This window comes from Pipra filicauda, unplaced genomic scaffold (assembly GCF_003945595.2).
Source record: "Pipra filicauda isolate LSUMZ 115617 unplaced genomic scaffold, ASM394559v2 scaffold430_size1018388_pilon, whole genome shotgun sequence".
In the NCBI taxonomy this organism is placed as follows: Eukaryota; Metazoa; Chordata; class Aves; order Passeriformes; family Pipridae; genus Pipra; species Pipra filicauda.
In genome coordinates, this window is record NW_024104566.1 from 248543 (window position 1) to 266181 (window position 17639).

General features: G+C 38.8%; 2 protein-coding genes across 4 annotated transcripts; one reads left to right on the forward strand and one right to left on the reverse strand.

The window, feature by feature from the left end:
* Positions 1–7018: 7018 nt before the first annotated feature.
* EXOSC3 (exosome component 3) lies at positions 7019–10021 on the reverse strand. Its single transcript, XM_027720696.2, has 4 exons — positions 9738–10021; positions 9504–9653; positions 8449–8600; positions 7019–7315 (listed from the first exon to the last, which is right to left on the reverse strand). Exons 1-4 carry the CDS (start codon positions 10002–10004, stop codon positions 7114–7116), a joined length of 771 nt encoding a protein of 256 aa, XP_027576497.1. The 5' UTR covers positions 10005–10021; the 3' UTR covers positions 7019–7113.
* An 853-nt stretch (positions 10022–10874) lies between these two features.
* Positions 10875–16567, forward strand: DYDC1 (DPY30 domain containing 1). Of its 3 annotated transcripts, none has more exons than XM_027720700.2 (8): positions 10888–10965; positions 11188–11377; positions 11888–12040; positions 12138–12260; positions 13964–14071; positions 14960–15055; positions 16216–16271; positions 16444–16567. In XM_027720700.2, the coding sequence occupies exons 3-7, from the start codon at positions 11894–11896 to the stop codon at positions 16264–16266; spliced, it is 525 nt and encodes a 174-aa protein (XP_027576501.1). In that variant the 5' UTR covers positions 10888–10965; positions 11188–11377; positions 11888–11893; the 3' UTR covers positions 16267–16271; positions 16444–16567. The 3 variants fall into 3 exon arrangements, with proteins under 3 accessions (XP_027576503.1, XP_027576501.1, XP_027576498.1); XM_027720697.2 differs by having other exon boundaries at positions 11188–11357; XM_027720702.2 differs by lacking the exon at positions 11188–11377 and having other exon boundaries at positions 10875–10965.
* The last annotated feature ends 1072 nt before the right edge of the window (positions 16568–17639 follow it).

A 17639-nucleotide genomic window follows, 5' to 3' on the forward strand; every position in this document is an offset into this window, starting at 1 on the left:
CATTCAAGAATATACTTGTTCAGATAAGCCAGCCAATAACATGTCACAACATCCTTGAACAAACATGCTCTTGAGATGCTTGTGGTCATTAGGCACCACTCCAGCCAGAAATTCAGGGTACTCGTCTTCAATACCTTGGGACTCTTTCTGGAGGTCGCCTATTAATCTAGCAGTTAAATTAAAAAAAAAAAAAAAAAAAAAAGTAGCAATGACAGAACGGTCTGGTCAGTAACACAAAAGCAGCTCAGGAGAATGAATGTAACCCCTCTGATGGTGCTAAAGAGTCTACATTCCAACAACTAACCAGAGCCACTGTTTTTCATCATGACCCAAACTTACCTGGACCAAATGTCCTTTTCTTATCTCTCTCTTAAATGGGAGTCACCAGCCACTCTGGTTAGACCTGCTCAGTTTATCTCTTCTTTGCATTTCTGTTTATCTCTAGTGCAGAATTTGTTTTTCCGAGCAATCTCACCACAAAACAACTTCCCTGCTAATTAGAAGCAACAGCCTCGTTGCCATTCTGATCTAGCACAGATCAAACTGGAGGCAGCAAGCCACATGTGCTTGGATGTGCCAGAAGTCACGTGGGAGCTTGCCCAGGCACCCCAGCAGACTGCTTTGAACGCAGGACCATCCTCCACGACCACACTGCCCTGCTCCTACAAGAGGGGCACAGCAGCCTTGTGTTGCCAGAAAGCCACATGGAACAGCGGTTCTGCAAGACAGAGCCCCGTTGCAACATGTTGGGATGTACATGTCTGAGTGGCACGGGCTCAGGCAGTTCCAGGGAGAAGGCTTTGGGTCTTTTTGCCCAAAATTGTGGTAGTCACGCTTTTATCTACACGCTTTTTCTTTTTAAGTCAAATGGATTGTAAAAAGCACTAAAGTCACTCAGTCTTAGCAGCAATTAAAAATAACCTATGTGGTTGCTGCCTATGTTGTTTCTACCTAAGCAAACTCCATGGTAGAAACAGCATTACCAGACTACTTGAAAGAGCTGAGGAACTTGAAAATATTGAGAATTCGGGGCTGCCATTTTTCCTTGGAAAGACATGAAACAGAACCTCTTCTTTTTCTTCTTATTCAGTTGGGAAGATTCTCTGTCAACACTAAACATATGCTGAAGTGGCCTTATGTTTCCTAAATGCAATCAGGATTAGAATATACGTATCTTTGCATGGTGACACAGCAATTTTTGGAAAAACGCTCTGACCAAAAAAGTGATCAGTAAATTTTGTCAGCCATCACCATGTAATTAAAACCCTAATTTCTGCAGGCTGTGAACGTTCCTTTCTTCTGAATTTTATAATGGCTGTGGATCCAGCTGTCAACATTTGTCAATAGACAGCAGCTCCATTATGTTTGTTGCCATGGTAAGCACACAAACCAAACTTTTTTCTTAATGATACTTCTGCACATTACACCTCTAGCAAACCTGGCAGCTGGCCTTCACAATTCCCAGGTAGCCAGTATTGCTGGGGGGGGAGGGGAGGAACCACCTATCACAAAATAGATCATCTTTTTATTTATTCTTTGCTCTGAGTAGGAGTCCATGACAAGGCACCAGGCAAGAACAATAAGCAGTTAATCACAGAAGTGACTCTGACTCCATTTGTCCCTATTGTAAAAAGGTTCTGAAAAAAGCAGAAAAATCTGAGCTCACACATCTGGATTCCATCCAAGAATATCTTCCTACTTTACAAAGCAGTGAAATCCTTTGAATGCATCCACACATCTAGTAGACACAGAACTCAAAGAAATATGGTGTCATAAAAATACTGGAATATAACCTTCTCTACCTACACCTCCAGAAAGGCTACTGTGTTGCATTAAGTGGAGTTGCCACAACAATTTCTTTATCTTTATTAGACTATCTTTCCCTTCATGGCATCAGAAAGATAATGAAATTTTGGCAGGAAAGTTGAATGGGAATTTGACTTCTTTGGTTGTCTGTTTTTCCCTCTTGATAAACTCATATTATGATTGATCTAGTTTAGTTTTCCCATACACCTATTCAGATGTTATTCACACATTTTTCCTGTTAAAAAAAAAAGACAATAATAAATTCTCTAACAAACACACACAGAAGAATATTTCACAGAGGAACAGACACCAGCATGTAATCTTCAAGTTCTCAGTTTTGAACAGCGTTCTTAAAAAGCATAGAGCCCTTCTATTCCTGCCTTCATAATTCGGTTTTATAATAGTTAAACTGAACAAAGACTATCAGTCTGTAAAGTGTTTGTACATCAGTTAATTACATTTCTCTGGCATGCCTGTGCATAAGTCACTCAGAATGCACTGTATCAGTACCTATGCTAAAACATGATCTAGCATTACGAAACTTTCAATTCATGTACAGAATGACAAAGCTGTGTGTTATTTCAGAAGTTATTTCTTTTTCTTGTTGGATCATGCTTCTATAGATCAACTTTAGACCAAGGGCATTGTTAGATAAATGTTAAACTGCCTTTTCTACCAGGAAACAGGACATCTCAAAAGCAACAAGGAAAGACAGTGATGGACTAAGACAGGATCAAGGTCTTGTGTTTGTAGAAGGATTTCCAGGCTAATTTAAGACTTTTGATACAAAGCTGATAAGATTGGATGTAGATATAAAACATACAGCTTGAACTTCTCACCTGTATGCTAGTAAAGGCAAATCCACACAGATGCAGGCTGACATAGGTCTCCACCAGGCCAGGCAAAAGCCATCTCTTCTTTGGAGCTCTACAGTGATGTGCTCATGTGGTGGTGTTCTCAATGTCATTCTGATTCTTAGGAAATAACAGCACCAGTCTGTTTACAGCCAGCCTAGACACAGGAACTCAGATTTATTTTAAGTAAGATTAGGGTGCAGTAGTCATACTACAGGTCTTTTGAAATTAGTTTCACCCCCATGAGCAGTTTGCATCGGAACACCAAGAAGAGATTGGTGCAACACCCTCCATCTGGACAAGAACAGGAAGAAAGAATCAGTAAGTCTTTTTAGTGGGTATACAGATTCTTGTAACAAATCTCTTTTGCAATAGCAAATGCAAACACTGAATCACTGAAAAGCCTACCATTTACAAGACAAAAGATAACCAAAGCCTTTGGAAACAGCAGATGAAGTCATTAGTCCTCTGACTGTCCTTCAGTCTTTAATATCTTTGTCAAGTAAGTGTAAGCAAAATAGAATCTCTGAGGTCTGTAGTTTGTCTTTCTCTGATTTACTGCAGTGCTACCTATAATGTAATTCTGCTTTTTTAGTATTCTCCATTGTCCACTAGGACACTGAGGCCTAGTAAAAACCAGCTATTTTAATGACTGCTCAAGCCACTAGAATAGTGATCAAGCTTCAGGCTCTATAAGCAAAACCAAGCTCCCAAATATCCTAAAATACCCACAAAGATAGCACTCAAAAGGCAGTACCTGCACTTCTGCAAGATCAGGACATCAGAGGAAAACAGTCAATCTGCAGCAGTCCAGGTTAATTGCCTGCAACTGCTAGTTTCTATTAAAATTCAGGCACTCAACATGTTTCTAGGCTATTTCTCTTTCAAATTGTTGGGGTAAAACCGACATGTTTAATTCCTTCTATAGACTTCAATAGTAGTCATGCATCTTACAATCTTTAGAAGTCATTAGTAGAGACAAGGCTGCTTGTGTTACTAATATAGCTAAATTAAGGACAATGTAGGGCACTTTAGACAGTGAGTTTCTATACTCCGTCAAATAATGTATCTCACCAAGTCAATTGTATGTAGCTAGAAAATCCAGTGTAAATATTTTTTTATCCAAGTTGTTTGTTGATTTAGCTGTTACTCAGAAGTATTTGTTCAAGCTCCAAGGGAGAAAACTGGGCTTTCTCTAACAAATTTAACCTTCTCCAGTAGAAGACGAGCTGCTCTTAATATTTAAAATTTGAGAGAAAAATTCCACAGCCTCTTTTGCTAAAAGAATATTAATTTTATAAAATCAGAATAACCCTGGTATTAGAAGTGTTGATGCCAATTTGGGTCATTTTGACAGAAATTGGCTAGGAATCAAATACACGTGCCAGCAAGCCTCAGTTCCAACTCCTACTGGTAAGATTGTAATAAGTAGTTAGGCACAGTAAACTTCTAATCTTAGCAGAGCTACAGCCACACTCTAACCATAACCTTAGAGTTAAGCTCTTAATCCTTTTATTACACTAAACTATTTGTCTGAGCAACTTTCTTCTGCTAGAGCAAAATACAAATGTGTTACTATCACACTTAATTTCAACACCGCGTATCTGTACTTTCTGTTAGCGTTCATTCTTGGTCATTAAAAAACACCAAGGTAGGAAGGGCCACAAACTCTGTACTTCATATCTTCAATGTATAGTTTCTATTTAATTCTCTGTGAACTTTCTTTTTAAGAGGCTGTGCTTATCTCTGGGAATATGGACTGTGTTCATGTTGACATCAACTGTTTTTACTTAACCTTCATCGCAACACCCTGAAAGAAAAATAATGTAACAAAGCACCCAATGCACAATCACAGAGTATCTGAATGACTCTAAATAATGACTTAAATGTTGAACATTGACAATGTTTAACATCATACAGAGAAATGCAACAGAAAGACATTATACTTACTTAGTAAGGTACATTTCAAGTCCACAGCAGCCCTTCTGTTAAGTCCTATTTCCTGAAGCATGAGTTTATGTGCCTTAATGGGCATGTGAAAGACTTCCAGCAGAAAACATAATTAAATCACGACGAGTCTTTCTTCCTAGAACTAAGTTATACTCCATCACATATACTTTTTACACCAGTGACCAACATAGAATTAAAAGTTCGCAAAGATATCGTTTAGATTTTGCCTGAGTATTTTGTTCATTAGGTAAAGCTTGTCAAAGGCAGTAATTTGTTTGAGGAATGTTTTTGTTTGTCCAAGTAAAAAAACCAACAAAGAAACCCCCACAAAACCAAAAAATGAATATTGCCCTCTGTAAGTAATGTGTTTAAGTGTACTTACTTTCAAGTATTTTTCCCCACACCCATTTTGTTCACATCCACTATCATTTTCTTCCACTGCATAAACTGTCAAAAACAAACTTAACTGTAGCACATGCTTAAAATGATTGTATAGGGGCTGAAACCTAAGAAATTTATGGTTACACCATTGTGCTAAATTAAAAACAACCGTAATTTTATTGCATTTTGTATCCTGTTCTTAATTTAACTGAATTTCTATTTGGGTGATCAGCAGTTGACAGTGGAACAGAATAACGTGTTGTACAAAACAGTGTGCTGATTATGTTAAGAACTTTCAAGGTCACCATTTGCTCTGCTGCCCTATCACAACAGCATTTTTAAATACAGGGATTGTTCCTGTGTCTTGCAGGTTAGGCTTGAAACTCAGACTTCTGGGAGAGAAAGGAGGTTGCTTAGGTAAAGGGGAGTGGTGAGGCTAATTTAATTTCAAGCCACAACTCTTCAGGAAATGATCCGTCATTCCCCATTCCTGTGGTTTTACTATTTTGATCCAAGAACATTCACAGAAAACCATGTTAGCACCCTGAGATCATTTGGCAAATGCTTTTCTGCCTATGCCAGCTATTGTTCCAGTAACAGACAACCTGCAGAGGCCCTGGATAGCTGAAATTGGAAAAAGCTCTGGAGAGGAGCAGTTGGTGAAATCCTTATTAATTTACAGCTTTTCATGTGTAGTAAGAGAGATTATAGACCTAAAAGGTTTATGGGATATGAATGAAAGTCACTTCACCTGGGAGATGACAGGTGAAAAAGAGATGACTAAAGGTCTACCAAGCCAGATGAGCAATGCCCTAAATGCTAAATAGGGAGGCCAGTGAAACCCACTCAAATTCTGACTTGTAGCCATTACTCACCTGGAAACCATTAGAGCTGTGCTTTTGTTGAATCAGGGGAAGCCCTAGGTAAGCGTTTTACAGATGACTCAGAGGAGTGGCACTGAATTGAAGCAATTTCTAACTGACAGAGATGCCAAAGACAACCTTATCATCAAACTTTGGATGAAATACAAAATAGGAAAAACTTTGTTTCCGCTTCAATTAAGATGGTATTCAGGCTTACTCTAATTAATCCGTTTTTTCTAATTTGCTATCAAACTATTTAGCTTATTAAGAACCACAGAAGATCACAGATGTAAGTAACTGCATAACAGCTACAATGCGCTTCATGAAGTACAGTCAAGCTTTTCTCCCACAGGAAGCAGGCACCAGTAATTACCCTTTCTTTAATTCAGGGGTCTCTTTCAGAGGAACAGTAGCAAACTATTCACATACTAAAACACGCTGAGAACTTACGTCTCCTTGAACAGCATCTTCTCTATATGCATGTGAGGAACTACTACACAAAGAAGCCTAATATAGCTTTTTTCTGAAATGCTGATTTTGTTAAACATTAAGCAAAGCTGTATGGTATTTCATGCTGGAACTAAAGAAAATAAATCCAGTGATCCAGTGCCTAGAATCAAAAAACACATGGCTATTATTATGTCCTAATCACTATCTCCTTAATACCACTAGGCAAGTTATCTTTTAGTGAAAGTTGTAAGGTTGATGTGAGCGTATGTTTGGTCTTATCTGATCATTTGCCTTAATCACCCCGTGATTTTTTTTATGCTATGCCCTGTAATTATTTTCTGGTATTCTCTACCTGCACTTCTGTTCCCAAATTTTGTAAAATACTAAATAACCACTTCATGTGACTGTATAAATAAGAGCATCTGACCAGGATGAATGAGCCCCCTAAGTAAAGATGTACTGTTTGAAGTTTTAATACAACTAAAAAAAGCAAATATATTCTGTTTACAAAATGATCAGTTTTCTTAAAGAAGACTTAAGTAGTTAGTTACACTGCAAAACTCACAGCTAATGAAAGCTTCCAAAGACTATCCCCATATCAATCAGAAAGTTGAGAAACGTGAACATAAACAGGGCTTCATAATCACAACAGTGAGTAAAAGAACAAGCTGAGTGGATAAAGAAGGGAAATGAAGAACAACCAAAGCACAATACTTCATTTAAAAAATGGCTTTTAATATAAATCTGAATACAAAAATAACAAAAACACTCTACAGTCATCGCAAACAAATCCTCAAAGTTTTCTCTCATCAGTTCCCTGACAATTTGGCAAGTGCTTGTCTTCTCTGTTCTGCAGTCATATACTCACAGGCTTCCAAAATATTTACTATAATTAAAGTCTGTTGAACTGTTTTTGCTTTTACCCATATTCTTCCATTCATTCCCAGCACCAGCTCAAATGGGTATAACTGTGACAACTCCTGAATTATTTCACATTTGGGAGCCAAGAGTCTGTAAATAAGATCAAAAAAAAAAATCAGAAAAAGAAGTGCTTACATTTACAGACACCACATTGTTATCATCAGTAACACCAGCAGCACTGCTGTTATGGCAGCTACTAAAGTAACACCAAAAAGTTGAATATAGTAACACAATATCAATATAGCACCTAAAAAAAAAATACAAGAGTTGTGAATTTAGCAGGGTTTTTTCCTAATTAAGATTTGGAAACAATACCAAATAGTATTACTTCCAAATTAGTAGCAGTAAACAGACTACTTTATTAGCTGGCAGCATACTGAAAAGTAAAAGTTCTCAATAATACTGTAATATGTCTAGGATTAAATCAAGCTTGAACAGCTTCACAAAGAAGAAAAACATATCAGGATTTAGCAGTTTTCTTGTAATATAGTGTTATTGCTTTACCTGCATACAGACAAAATTTGGAAAACAAACAGAATGGCTGCAAAAAGTCTTTGTATCAGTTCACACTGACTTCTGATGGGACATATAAATCAAACAAATAATTACAGGTGGGAAATAGTGGCTCTACATCTCCAGATTGCTTATCCAAAGAACAAAACCAAACAAAAAAACCCACCCAAAAGGCAACAACAAAGCTTGACTATCATTTATCCATATAATCTGGTATTTCTTGATAGTCACAAAAAAATCTTGTCTTTACATCAGCATAAGAAACTCCAAACCTCTTTAATCAGCTGTCAGCTAAACGTACATCCCCACTATTCCATTAAGCAGAAAAAGAACAGTAAGTATCTCCGTTTTTTAAACTCCAAGGTAGCCTGTACCTACCTGAAACACTATCCTGAATGTTTGATATTGGAAAATAAAGCTAGCTAGGACACTAGCTTTATTTTCCACACTCCCTTGGCAACCACATCACTTTTTTTTTTAAACAGGTCATGCAACACCATATAGAAAAGCATCTAAATCCCTTAAAAGGAAAAATAAATGCTTCTCCTAGGTCAATATTCATACTCCATTCAGCACAACTGGTACAAACACACCACAAGAACTACACACACCAATTACCAAGTTGCCCACGCTGCTCGGAGGGAACAACTGGCAAATCCTACCTACCATATTACATATTAGAGCAACTACTTACGTTTCTTAGTACTTACTTTCTTATTAGACCTAAGGAAACTTTAAAGAGGAAGCCATCTTGTCCAATTATTCCCATTCCACTTGATTTTCCACTGCTGTCTATACAGACCATCTCTGGTTCCATGTCTTTATTTGCTACGAGGAACTGACCATAAATAAGGTCTCCCACCTGAACAAAACAGTGTCAAAAAGCAAAAGTAAAAGAGAAGATCATACTGTACATTTGTAACAAATGCTGATTATTAATAAAGATCCTCTAGTGAGGCAACAAAATAGATTTAAAACAGTGATGATAGAAAAATAATTTTAATTTTCTCTTCTTCTACTAAAGACAGCATCCTCCACGAAGAATTATCTTGTACCGCTACTAGAATTTGTAAGATAAAAGGACAGAATTTTATTTAAAGGAGTTAAATAGCTCCAGTCTTTTTAAATACCATATATGAATTCCTCTTTCTTCACACTCTAATGATATTTAAAGTCTAAGCAATCTGCTCTTGTAATCACTTATCAGAACAACAACAACAAAAAAAACCCACATAAAGCTATTTTACTTCTCTTTATATTTTTCTTCTGTTTTTACATTCTGGTGATGATATTTCATCAGAGTGCAGAAAGTGTGGCATGCATGTGCCATACAACTGTTTCTAAGTGTCATTAAAAAAAAGCAAAACAGACACAAATATTTTACACCAGCATCACATAGCATAAAAGCTTGCTTTAAAACCTTAACTTCATACTGCCCCTTTGCATGCCCACTACTCGTGAACTGCATCTGCTGCTGGCAGTATTATGGGAAAATTAAAATGAGAGAGTGAGGAAGCCTACGACCTGACAGGGATCAAACTACACTAGTTACAGTGCTCTTAGGAAGCCTCTGAAAGGCCGCAGTCTAATCTTGCAAAAACCTCCGAGGAGGGCCCAGGAGAAATCCCTGCAAGCAGACCGGCCCTCTCCCTTTTATAGGCGGCTTACAAAAAACGCTTTTAACCAGGAGAAGCTACCAAACGCATCAGAAGCGCCACCAAACGGGACGGCTACAGCATCACCGCCAGCTCACCAGCGCACTCACCTGCACGTTCGGCCTGTTCCTCTTCGTGGCGCCCTCGAAGGCCAGGTAGGACAGGGACGCCAGCTCGCTGCCGCCCACGTCCAGCTTGAACACGTCCCCCGCCTTGGCCGTCACGATCCCAATGACGTGGTCACCCTTCACCGGCACGTACTGGAGCGGGACAGGGGCACACACGGGTCAGGGGTTTCACACGCACACACAGACACGCATCCCCCGGTCCCCCCGCGCCCTCACCCGCTTCTGCTGCGAGTCCACCCAGTAGGCGCCGGGGCCCGCGGGCCGGTGCCGCAGGAGCCCGCACTTGGTGACCAGCAGCCCGGCCCCGCTCCGCCGCAGCCCCGGCCCGCACAGCAGCCGCCCCGCGGGCGCCGCGCCCGCGCTCAGCCGCAGCCGCTCGCCCTCCGCGTCCTCATCGTAGTGCGCGGGCAGCAGCAGCAGGTCCCCGGGAAGCACCACCTGCCCCACGCAGGCCTCGGCCGCCCTGCCACTCTCCGCCGCCATGGCCGCGGGGCTGCCTGGGCCGGGCCGGGCCGGGCGGCTGCGCTCTCTGTGCGCGGGGCGCCAGCGACACCCCCCGGCCGGCGCCTTCTCACCGCCTCCCATCCCAGAGCTGAGGGAGCCGGCTCGTCTTACCTCTCACGGAACTCCCGTGTAGCTCTTCACTCAGGGAAGCAGTCCTTCTGCAGCCTTCCATTTCTGCCTGGGAACTGCTAAAATAACGTGAGCGCCGTTAAGCTTCAGGATTAACATCCGCGCTGAATTAATTCTTCCGGCTGTAATTATATGCAGGGGTTTTTAAATACCTGGCTAGAAGTTTGCTAGTAAAGCAAACAGCTGGTCAAATTGGAGGTGAATGTCAGCCAAGGAGAAAATACAACTCTGCCTTAAAGCTGGAAATTCAAATTCCATAATAAAGTATTTATTGAAAAACGCACCCTGTACTTGGCTACAAAGTTCTTATTCTATGCTAGCTCAGGTTCCTTTTGCTAAAATCCCAAGAGTATTTTCTTTCCTGAACTGCTTTCTAGTCTTTATCTACGTGTCCGCATGCATTCATACACAGATGCGTATAATCCCCTAAATTAACGGAGAAGCATCGGTGCGTTGCCAGTTGATTGCAGACAGGGCTGGCTGAAGATGTGGATGGACACCCCTTTCTGTTGTGAGTGGAAACCGGTCACGGAGAGGGCAGAGAGAGCATCAACCGCATTTAAACTGTTTTTTTCCCTAGGAGACACCCTCCCGGGAGCGGTGGAGGCGGTGCTGCGGGGCTCGCAGCCGTGTTGCGGGGCAACCCCGCGCGTCCAGGGCGGTGCCGGAGCGGGCGGGCGGCGCCGGCAGCGGCTGGGCCGGGCTGGGCGGAGGGTGGGAGCGGGTCAGGCTGGGGCTGCTGTACCGGGGCTCTGGCAGCTGTTCTCCGAGGGAAGGCGAGCAGCTACAGCGCGGCGCTAGAAGCAAAGAGGTGCCAGTACCACGTCCGAGTAACTTTCCAAGGGTGACGTGCCAGGTCCTCCCAGGAAATCCGCGCACCAGGAACATGGATAAGGAGCGGGCCCGCCCCGCGTGTAGCCCAGGGGAGGGGTGGAGGCCCCGCCTGTGCTTAAATAGAGCCCGGGGGCGGAGGGCGTGGGTGGCGATGCAGGTGAAAAGGGCCGGGATAATCCAGGTCTGTTCATGCCCCCAGGCCCTCACAGCTCGCCTGGGACTCGCCGCGCCAGGAGCCGCCGTGAAGGCAGAGGGTGGCACAGAATTCACACCCCGGCCACCGCGCCCAGGGCAGTGCCAAGAGCCTGGGTTTTCTGCCCCGCCAGGGCTGTGCCAAAGGGATTGAGTGCCCTTGGCAGTAAAGGAAAGGTCGTGTTTGCTGAAATAGGGCGAGTAAAACCTCGTGTGTGCTCAGAGATTTGTGCCTTTCATGACTGTATAGAGTGGCTCCTTCAGGCCTTGGTGTTGCAAACCTGTCTTAATTACGTTAGTTCAAACTAAAATCTGCCCTTGATCATTCACCGTACTTCACTGTTCTTAGAAGACTTATATACAGATACTCAGTGTCCTGTTGTGCTTTTAAGGGGTTTTTTTCTCTCATGTAGACCTAGAATTACCAGCGAATTTCCAGGTAGTTTGTGAAATACACATATCTAAACAATAAGGGGAGGAGGAGTTGAGCATTTTTTTCTGCGGTGATTGGTGTAACTGACCTATCACTGGAGCTTATAAGAACTAAACCAATACAACAAACAATTTAAATAACTTTCCTGTATATATTGCAAGGTTCATAAAAAGTAATGTCATATTCAGAGTTAACTGCCCGAGGCAACAATTTTTAACCCCCTTAATGTAATTCTGTCATTCATAGTTAATACCTGCTTGTTTCCTGTTGATAGATTCGGATGGAGTCTCAGTATCTGAAGCAATGCCTGGGAGATTGCTTGAAAAAGGGGCTGGCAGAGGTTGTAGAGCATCGGCCAGCAGATCCAATAGAGTATCTTGCACATTGGATTTACCGTTACAGAAGAAACTTAGATGAAGGAGAAAAGGTGGATCCAACTTAGGCAAAAAAGAAAATCATTACAATATAATTGATGGTATATATCTCCGGTTTTTTTAATTGGTTCTGTGTAACCTCTGAAATAGAGAATGTTGGAGCGTGCTGAGCTGGAACAAGAACGGGAGGCAGCACTAGCAGAGCTTGAAATATTAAGAAAAAGGGAGGAAGAAGAGCGGATGATCCAGCAGAAACTCGAAGAACAACGTCAGGTTAATAATACTTAGTAATACATAATTCTAAATAGCGTATGGTGCTGTGCTGTGGCATCCTGTAGCTCTTTCTGTACTTCCAATCTCTAATGGTTTTGATAAAGTTGGCATGAAAGAAGTATTTTAATCTCACTTTTCTGAATAACTGAAACTATTGGTCATCACGTGGGTAGGAAAGCTTACTATGCAGTACAATGTTATTAAAAATGAAGGCACTTAAGTTGAAAAGAAACCAACATAAGACTTACATGAGAAGCAGCTGAAAATAAGTAGACTATCCTCTGTAGTTAATTATGAGCAAGAGCTGGTGCAAATAAAGCTAGAAATCATTGCAAAAATGCTAGGAGATCTGAGAGTAATAACCAATCATTATCTCAAGCTGCTTCAGCGTAATATCAGTAATGCCAAAAAAGGTAATGAGAACATATACACAATTAGAGAGTCCTGAAAATGGTTGGGAACCAATGAATGAAGATTGCTTATTTAAGCAGTATGTTTAGCCTGATGCAGTGAGGTGCCTTTTTCTTTCCTTAGCTGCCTGAACTTTCTGTTGGCATAAAGCAATTAGAATCCTGTACTGTTTGGACTTCTGAGAAATAAATATAATGTCTCTCTTTGTAGCTATTCTTTAGAAAGGATTCATGTAAACTTGATAACTTATAAGAATCTCAGTGTTGCTGTGGTGATGTTGACGTGATCTGACTGGATTTTTTTGCCTGGCTAACATTCACAATGTTAAAAGTGTAATTTTGAATTCGTGCTGCTCACGTTAAGCCCAGTTCTAGTGTAAGATGCATTCCTTCTATTTCGCTTGCAATTTTTAAATTTGGAATTTCCTAATTTGCAGACCATAAGTTATGTGCTGAAGGATTTCATGAGTGATTTTGGATAGTAAATAGAAATAAGAATTGTGCCTGGAGATAATTCACAGAGAATTAAATAAATCACTTCATATAAACTATGGGAAAAATATTGAATAATACTCATGTTAGATGCATTTTTTAACCTAACAATTTTGTCTGTAGTCAAATATTTAGGCAAATTTTGATTATATGTACCAAAAAGGAACATGAAAACTAGTTACAACAATATGACCGTATTTGTTAAAACTGCTCACAAAATGCAAGAGCTAACAGTATTCTCTAGTGCTGTTGAACGTAAATACTTAATTATGAAGTTTCTGAAGTTTTGATGCAATAGGACTTAATGCTTACAAATAATAGACACTTTCTATTAGATATTCCAATTGGAAATACTAAAGGTTGCTGATGGACATGATTAATGTTAATGATATTGCTTACCAGTCCTTTCTATAGATTTGATACTATATTGGTTCATCTATTTGTGCTAGATACTGTATAAAGTACCAAAGAGCTTAATCCAAAGTATAGGAGATAACTAATATAGACTGCTAAAGAGCATGTGGAATGAGACAGTATCCAAAGTGTGTACACTAACTTCAGTCAACTGCTTCTCCTTCCCCTTGGTAGTAAAGCCTTGTTATCCATGAGAGTCTAAAACCTTTGAAAATGTTGAGCCAGATGATACTGAAAGGACTTTGTTACTAACACTGCAGTTAGGTTTTATGCCTCCTTTTTGTTCTATTTGTGATTTCAGTTATGAAATGCATTGTAAGCAACGCAGTGGAAATATGAACGTGGGGTTTTTTCTTTCTGATTTGTCCTTTCTTAAACTGATTGCAGGCTGAGTTGGAGCAAGAACGTCAGAAGGCTGAGTTGGAGCAAGAACGTGAGAAGCTGGAACTGCAGAGTGAAGAAGACAACGTGCAGTTGCAGCAGGAAGATCAAAAGGTTTAAGCCAAAGCTTTTCTGAATGCAGGCATCAATTATGAAACACAAGGCAGAAGCCCACGAGCTTTGAATTAACATATAATTTTTTTAAAAAATGTAAATGGGGGAAAAAATGTCTAATACCTTGGTTTTGCAGTCTGAATTTTTTGCCTGGACTTTGGTCTGTTCTATTAGGTTTAATTAGTATATATTCAGAACAGAGCATATATTTATTGCAAAATTTAGTATAGGGCTATTTTAGCTGATGCTTCCACATTCCTTCATGGCATTTATGAGAAAGTTATAACAATATAAGCATGTCTAGCTTAAGTATTGAGACAGTAGTGTTTTACAGAGTGTGAGTTTAAAGTCCTTTGCTGTACCTGGAAAAGGAACTGTGGTTTTGAATTGTGATGCCTCTTGATTCTGAGATCTTCCTGGCACATGAGAATTTATACTAACAGAAGAGTGTGTAAACAGATGTCTGAGTCTTTTAATATGGTCTTTTAATGCTACTTCAGTAAAAACATAGACTGCTAATTGTTTATCTCAATAAAGCCTTTAAATGTGAATACCTCTTAAATTTATGTGGAGCACATAATGTTTGAGAAATACATAAGTTTTTAGAACACTCTGTTAATATACTGACAGAACATAATTGTAGAAAGATTAGAGTATGAAAGTGTCAAAAAAAATGAATATGTAGAAATTTAAACTGAAATTGCTGTTATTAAAAAAAAGTTTTAAGCATGCAAAGACCGTATTCAGATACTAACAAATTTTATAGTACTTACCTTAAGTGTTCTCCTTATATTGATACATAATGTCTTTTTAACATACTTAAAATATTTTCTGTAGATTTCATGACATGGAGTATTTTTAACTGAAAACTGGTTTTCATTACCATAGGAAGATGAAAAGACGGTATCTGAACTTACAGATAGACCTGGAACCCCTGATTTGACCAAAGCTGAGGAGGAGCCAGATCAGAGTGGACAGCCCGAGGTAAGTGTTTAGAAAGAGATTACAAATGAATGATTCTCACAGGTTTGCTTTTCTGTGCTGACCTATCGAAGGTTTAAACTGTTACTGGTTCTCTCCCATGGCTTTAAGGGATGGCATTTTGGCCCCAACCTCCAAACTGCCCGTAGCCTGTTCTGTAGTGCAAGTTAAGCCATTCTAATTTTTTAATTCCTTTTATACTTGACAGTCCAAGGAAATGAGAGAACATGAATCAGCCTTCATTTAAAGCAAGGCAAGGCAGTGCTTTTAACAGATGATGCCAACTCCTGCAAAATCACTCAGTTTTCTGAGTATTCATTGGTCATTAAGAGACCTGTCTGACATTTTCCAGTTAGAGTATTCTGAGTGTGATAACTTGAGATTTTGATATACTAGTTTTAGTACATCATTAGCAGAAAACTTTTTCCTTTATTGACTTTAATAGTTTGCTCACTTTTTTTCCGTTATCAGTAGTGTAATTCTAGCTCAGAATTTATATTGTGATATTAATGTGCTTTATGCTTAAATCTACTTTAATAACAGCCTATTTTTTGAGTGTTCTCTAAATATATTATTATCATACTTATGACTATTCTTATGGTCAGGTTTTCACAGGTGTTTTTTCCACTAAGGTAAATCAGATGAATTCTCAATATCTCATATAGCCGCAATTTTTCTGATAATTATGTATGAAAAATTATTCTTGAGACTTCAGGCATATTTTATGAATTCTTAAATAAGCAAATCACAAAAAGTTAAAAAAACTAATAAACATACCTGCTGCTTCTTACATGTGCCATCTTTCAAGTTTTTATGCATAAAGTTGTTTAAAGTTTGATTACATTGGCCTTTGGTAATGTTGAGGTTTTACAGTTATATATTTGTTGAATTAAGCTACAAATTAAGAACAGTCAATAAAGTAAAATATATAGGCCTTTACTTTTGAAATAATTCTGCCCTCAGAATCACAATGCTTCATCCAGATTCCCTGAATTGTATAATAAAAGTCTGATGATAACATTCATTGTATTCCACTGAATGAAAGAATAGATGATTAAACTGATGAGTACCAACTTGTCTGTCATATGCAGTTTTTTCTGTTTTCCTTTTTACAAAGTTCAGTGAATTCTGGTAAGTGATAGAATTTTTTTGTTGTTTTTTAGAGTAAAACAGATCTCACAGCAGAAGCAGAAGAAAGTTCCGAACAGACCTGAAAGCAGTAAATATATTTTCTTCTCATTACTTGCTTATCCTGAAGTGTGGTATCTTGATTTATGTATTTTATATGAAGAACTGATTTACATACTGCTATTTCAGTGTGTTTGTTTTCAGGGTGTTTGTATAAAGCCTGTTAATTCTGGCATTGATTCTTCTTTTTTGTTCTTAAACAGTTGTAGCTAGCATGGCTGACTTGGAGGAAGAAAACTGCAACTGAAATGAGAGAAGCAAATAGATTTTCTGCTTATTGCACATTGATACTTGAAGTGTAACCATAATAAATACAGATAAAATTAATGTGTTGGTATTATTTGAGGGTAGATGCTACAGTATGATAATTTGAATCTATATTAAAAGAGATATTTTTGAAAAAAGATTTTTCAAGAATTTGTATGGTTTCTGATAGAAAAAGGGAATGCTCCACAGGTTAGAAGATGAGGAGAGTTCTGCACATCAAACTAGGTGCAAAAATCCAATCAGAATATTTTTCCAATGTATTTGGAAGAGATGAATTTAACTCTGACTCAATTGACAGATGTACTAGAAGATCTTGTCTCTTAGAAATCATTAGGTTATTTTTGTAGCTCTGGGTGTTTGATCTAGACTTTAAAATAACCTTTTCTGAGTGTTGTGTGATACTAAGTGAGCTGCAAGTCCGCATATCAGTTTTGATAAGTCAAGTTTTTAAGTCTTTTCTGCATTTGTCTTGAATTTGTAAATCAACAAGTTGAATCTACGTTGTCTTTACTAAATACCATTATTATTTCTTAAAGCTTCACTTCTAAAAAAATTAAGAACAATATTTAGCTTGATCCATAGTTATCTACAAAAATAAGTTTTATAATCCCTAAAGATGCATTAATTTTATAAGAACAGATGTCTGTAATCTCTGATATTTTGGTATAGATTGTCAAGAATGTTCCATGTCTGTTCATTATAAATGAAAAAGACATCAGCACTAAGAAATGCTTCAATAAAATGTGCCTTTGTATCTCAGTGTCTTCTAATACAAGTTAGTTAATGACTTAATTAACATTAAGTCATTGCCAATATTGTATAATGAAAATATCTTTCATTACAATTTCAGTGTGCAGTTAATGCATTCACAGCATTCTTCAGTTTTGGGATGAAATAGATTTTTGTGATAATTTCACTTTAATGTTTTTATATTATTGCTGGCTCTAAGGGTTTTGCTATCTTTGGCAAACTTAAAAATATCTATATGCTACACAGGCAAAGGTCAATTGCATAATAAATATTTTTTTGCTCTGCATAACATTTGTTCATGTAGCTCCTACTAAGTATAATACTATCAATTTTTAAAAATGTAAGCACTAATGATTTTTAGTATAGTAGTATATTATTTTTC

Bases quoted from the DNA above. Each gene is read 5' to 3' on its own strand.
- EXOSC3 (XM_027720696.2), bottom strand. From the start codon at position 10,004: ATGGCGGCGGAGAGTGGCAGGGCGGCCGAGGCCTGCGTGGGGCAGGTG. The intron at 8,601-9,503 runs GTGAGTGCGCTG...TGTTTTGTTCAG, and splicing joins GGAACAGGCCGAACGTGCAG to GTGGGAGACCTTATTTATGG. The intron at 7,316-8,448 runs GTAAGTACTAAG...TCTTATTTACAG, and splicing joins TCCTTAGGTCTAATAAGAAA to ACTCTTGGCTCCCAAATGTG.
- DYDC1 (XM_027720702.2), top strand. From the start codon at position 11,894: ATGGAGTCTCAGTATCTGAAGCAATGCCTGGGAGATTGCTTGAAAAAG. The intron at 12,261-13,963 runs GTTAATAATACT...AACTGATTGCAG, and splicing joins AACTCGAAGAACAACGTCAG to GCTGAGTTGGAGCAAGAACG. The intron at 14,072-14,959 runs GTTTAAGCCAAA...TCATTACCATAG, and splicing joins TGCAGCAGGAAGATCAAAAG to GAAGATGAAAAGACGGTATC.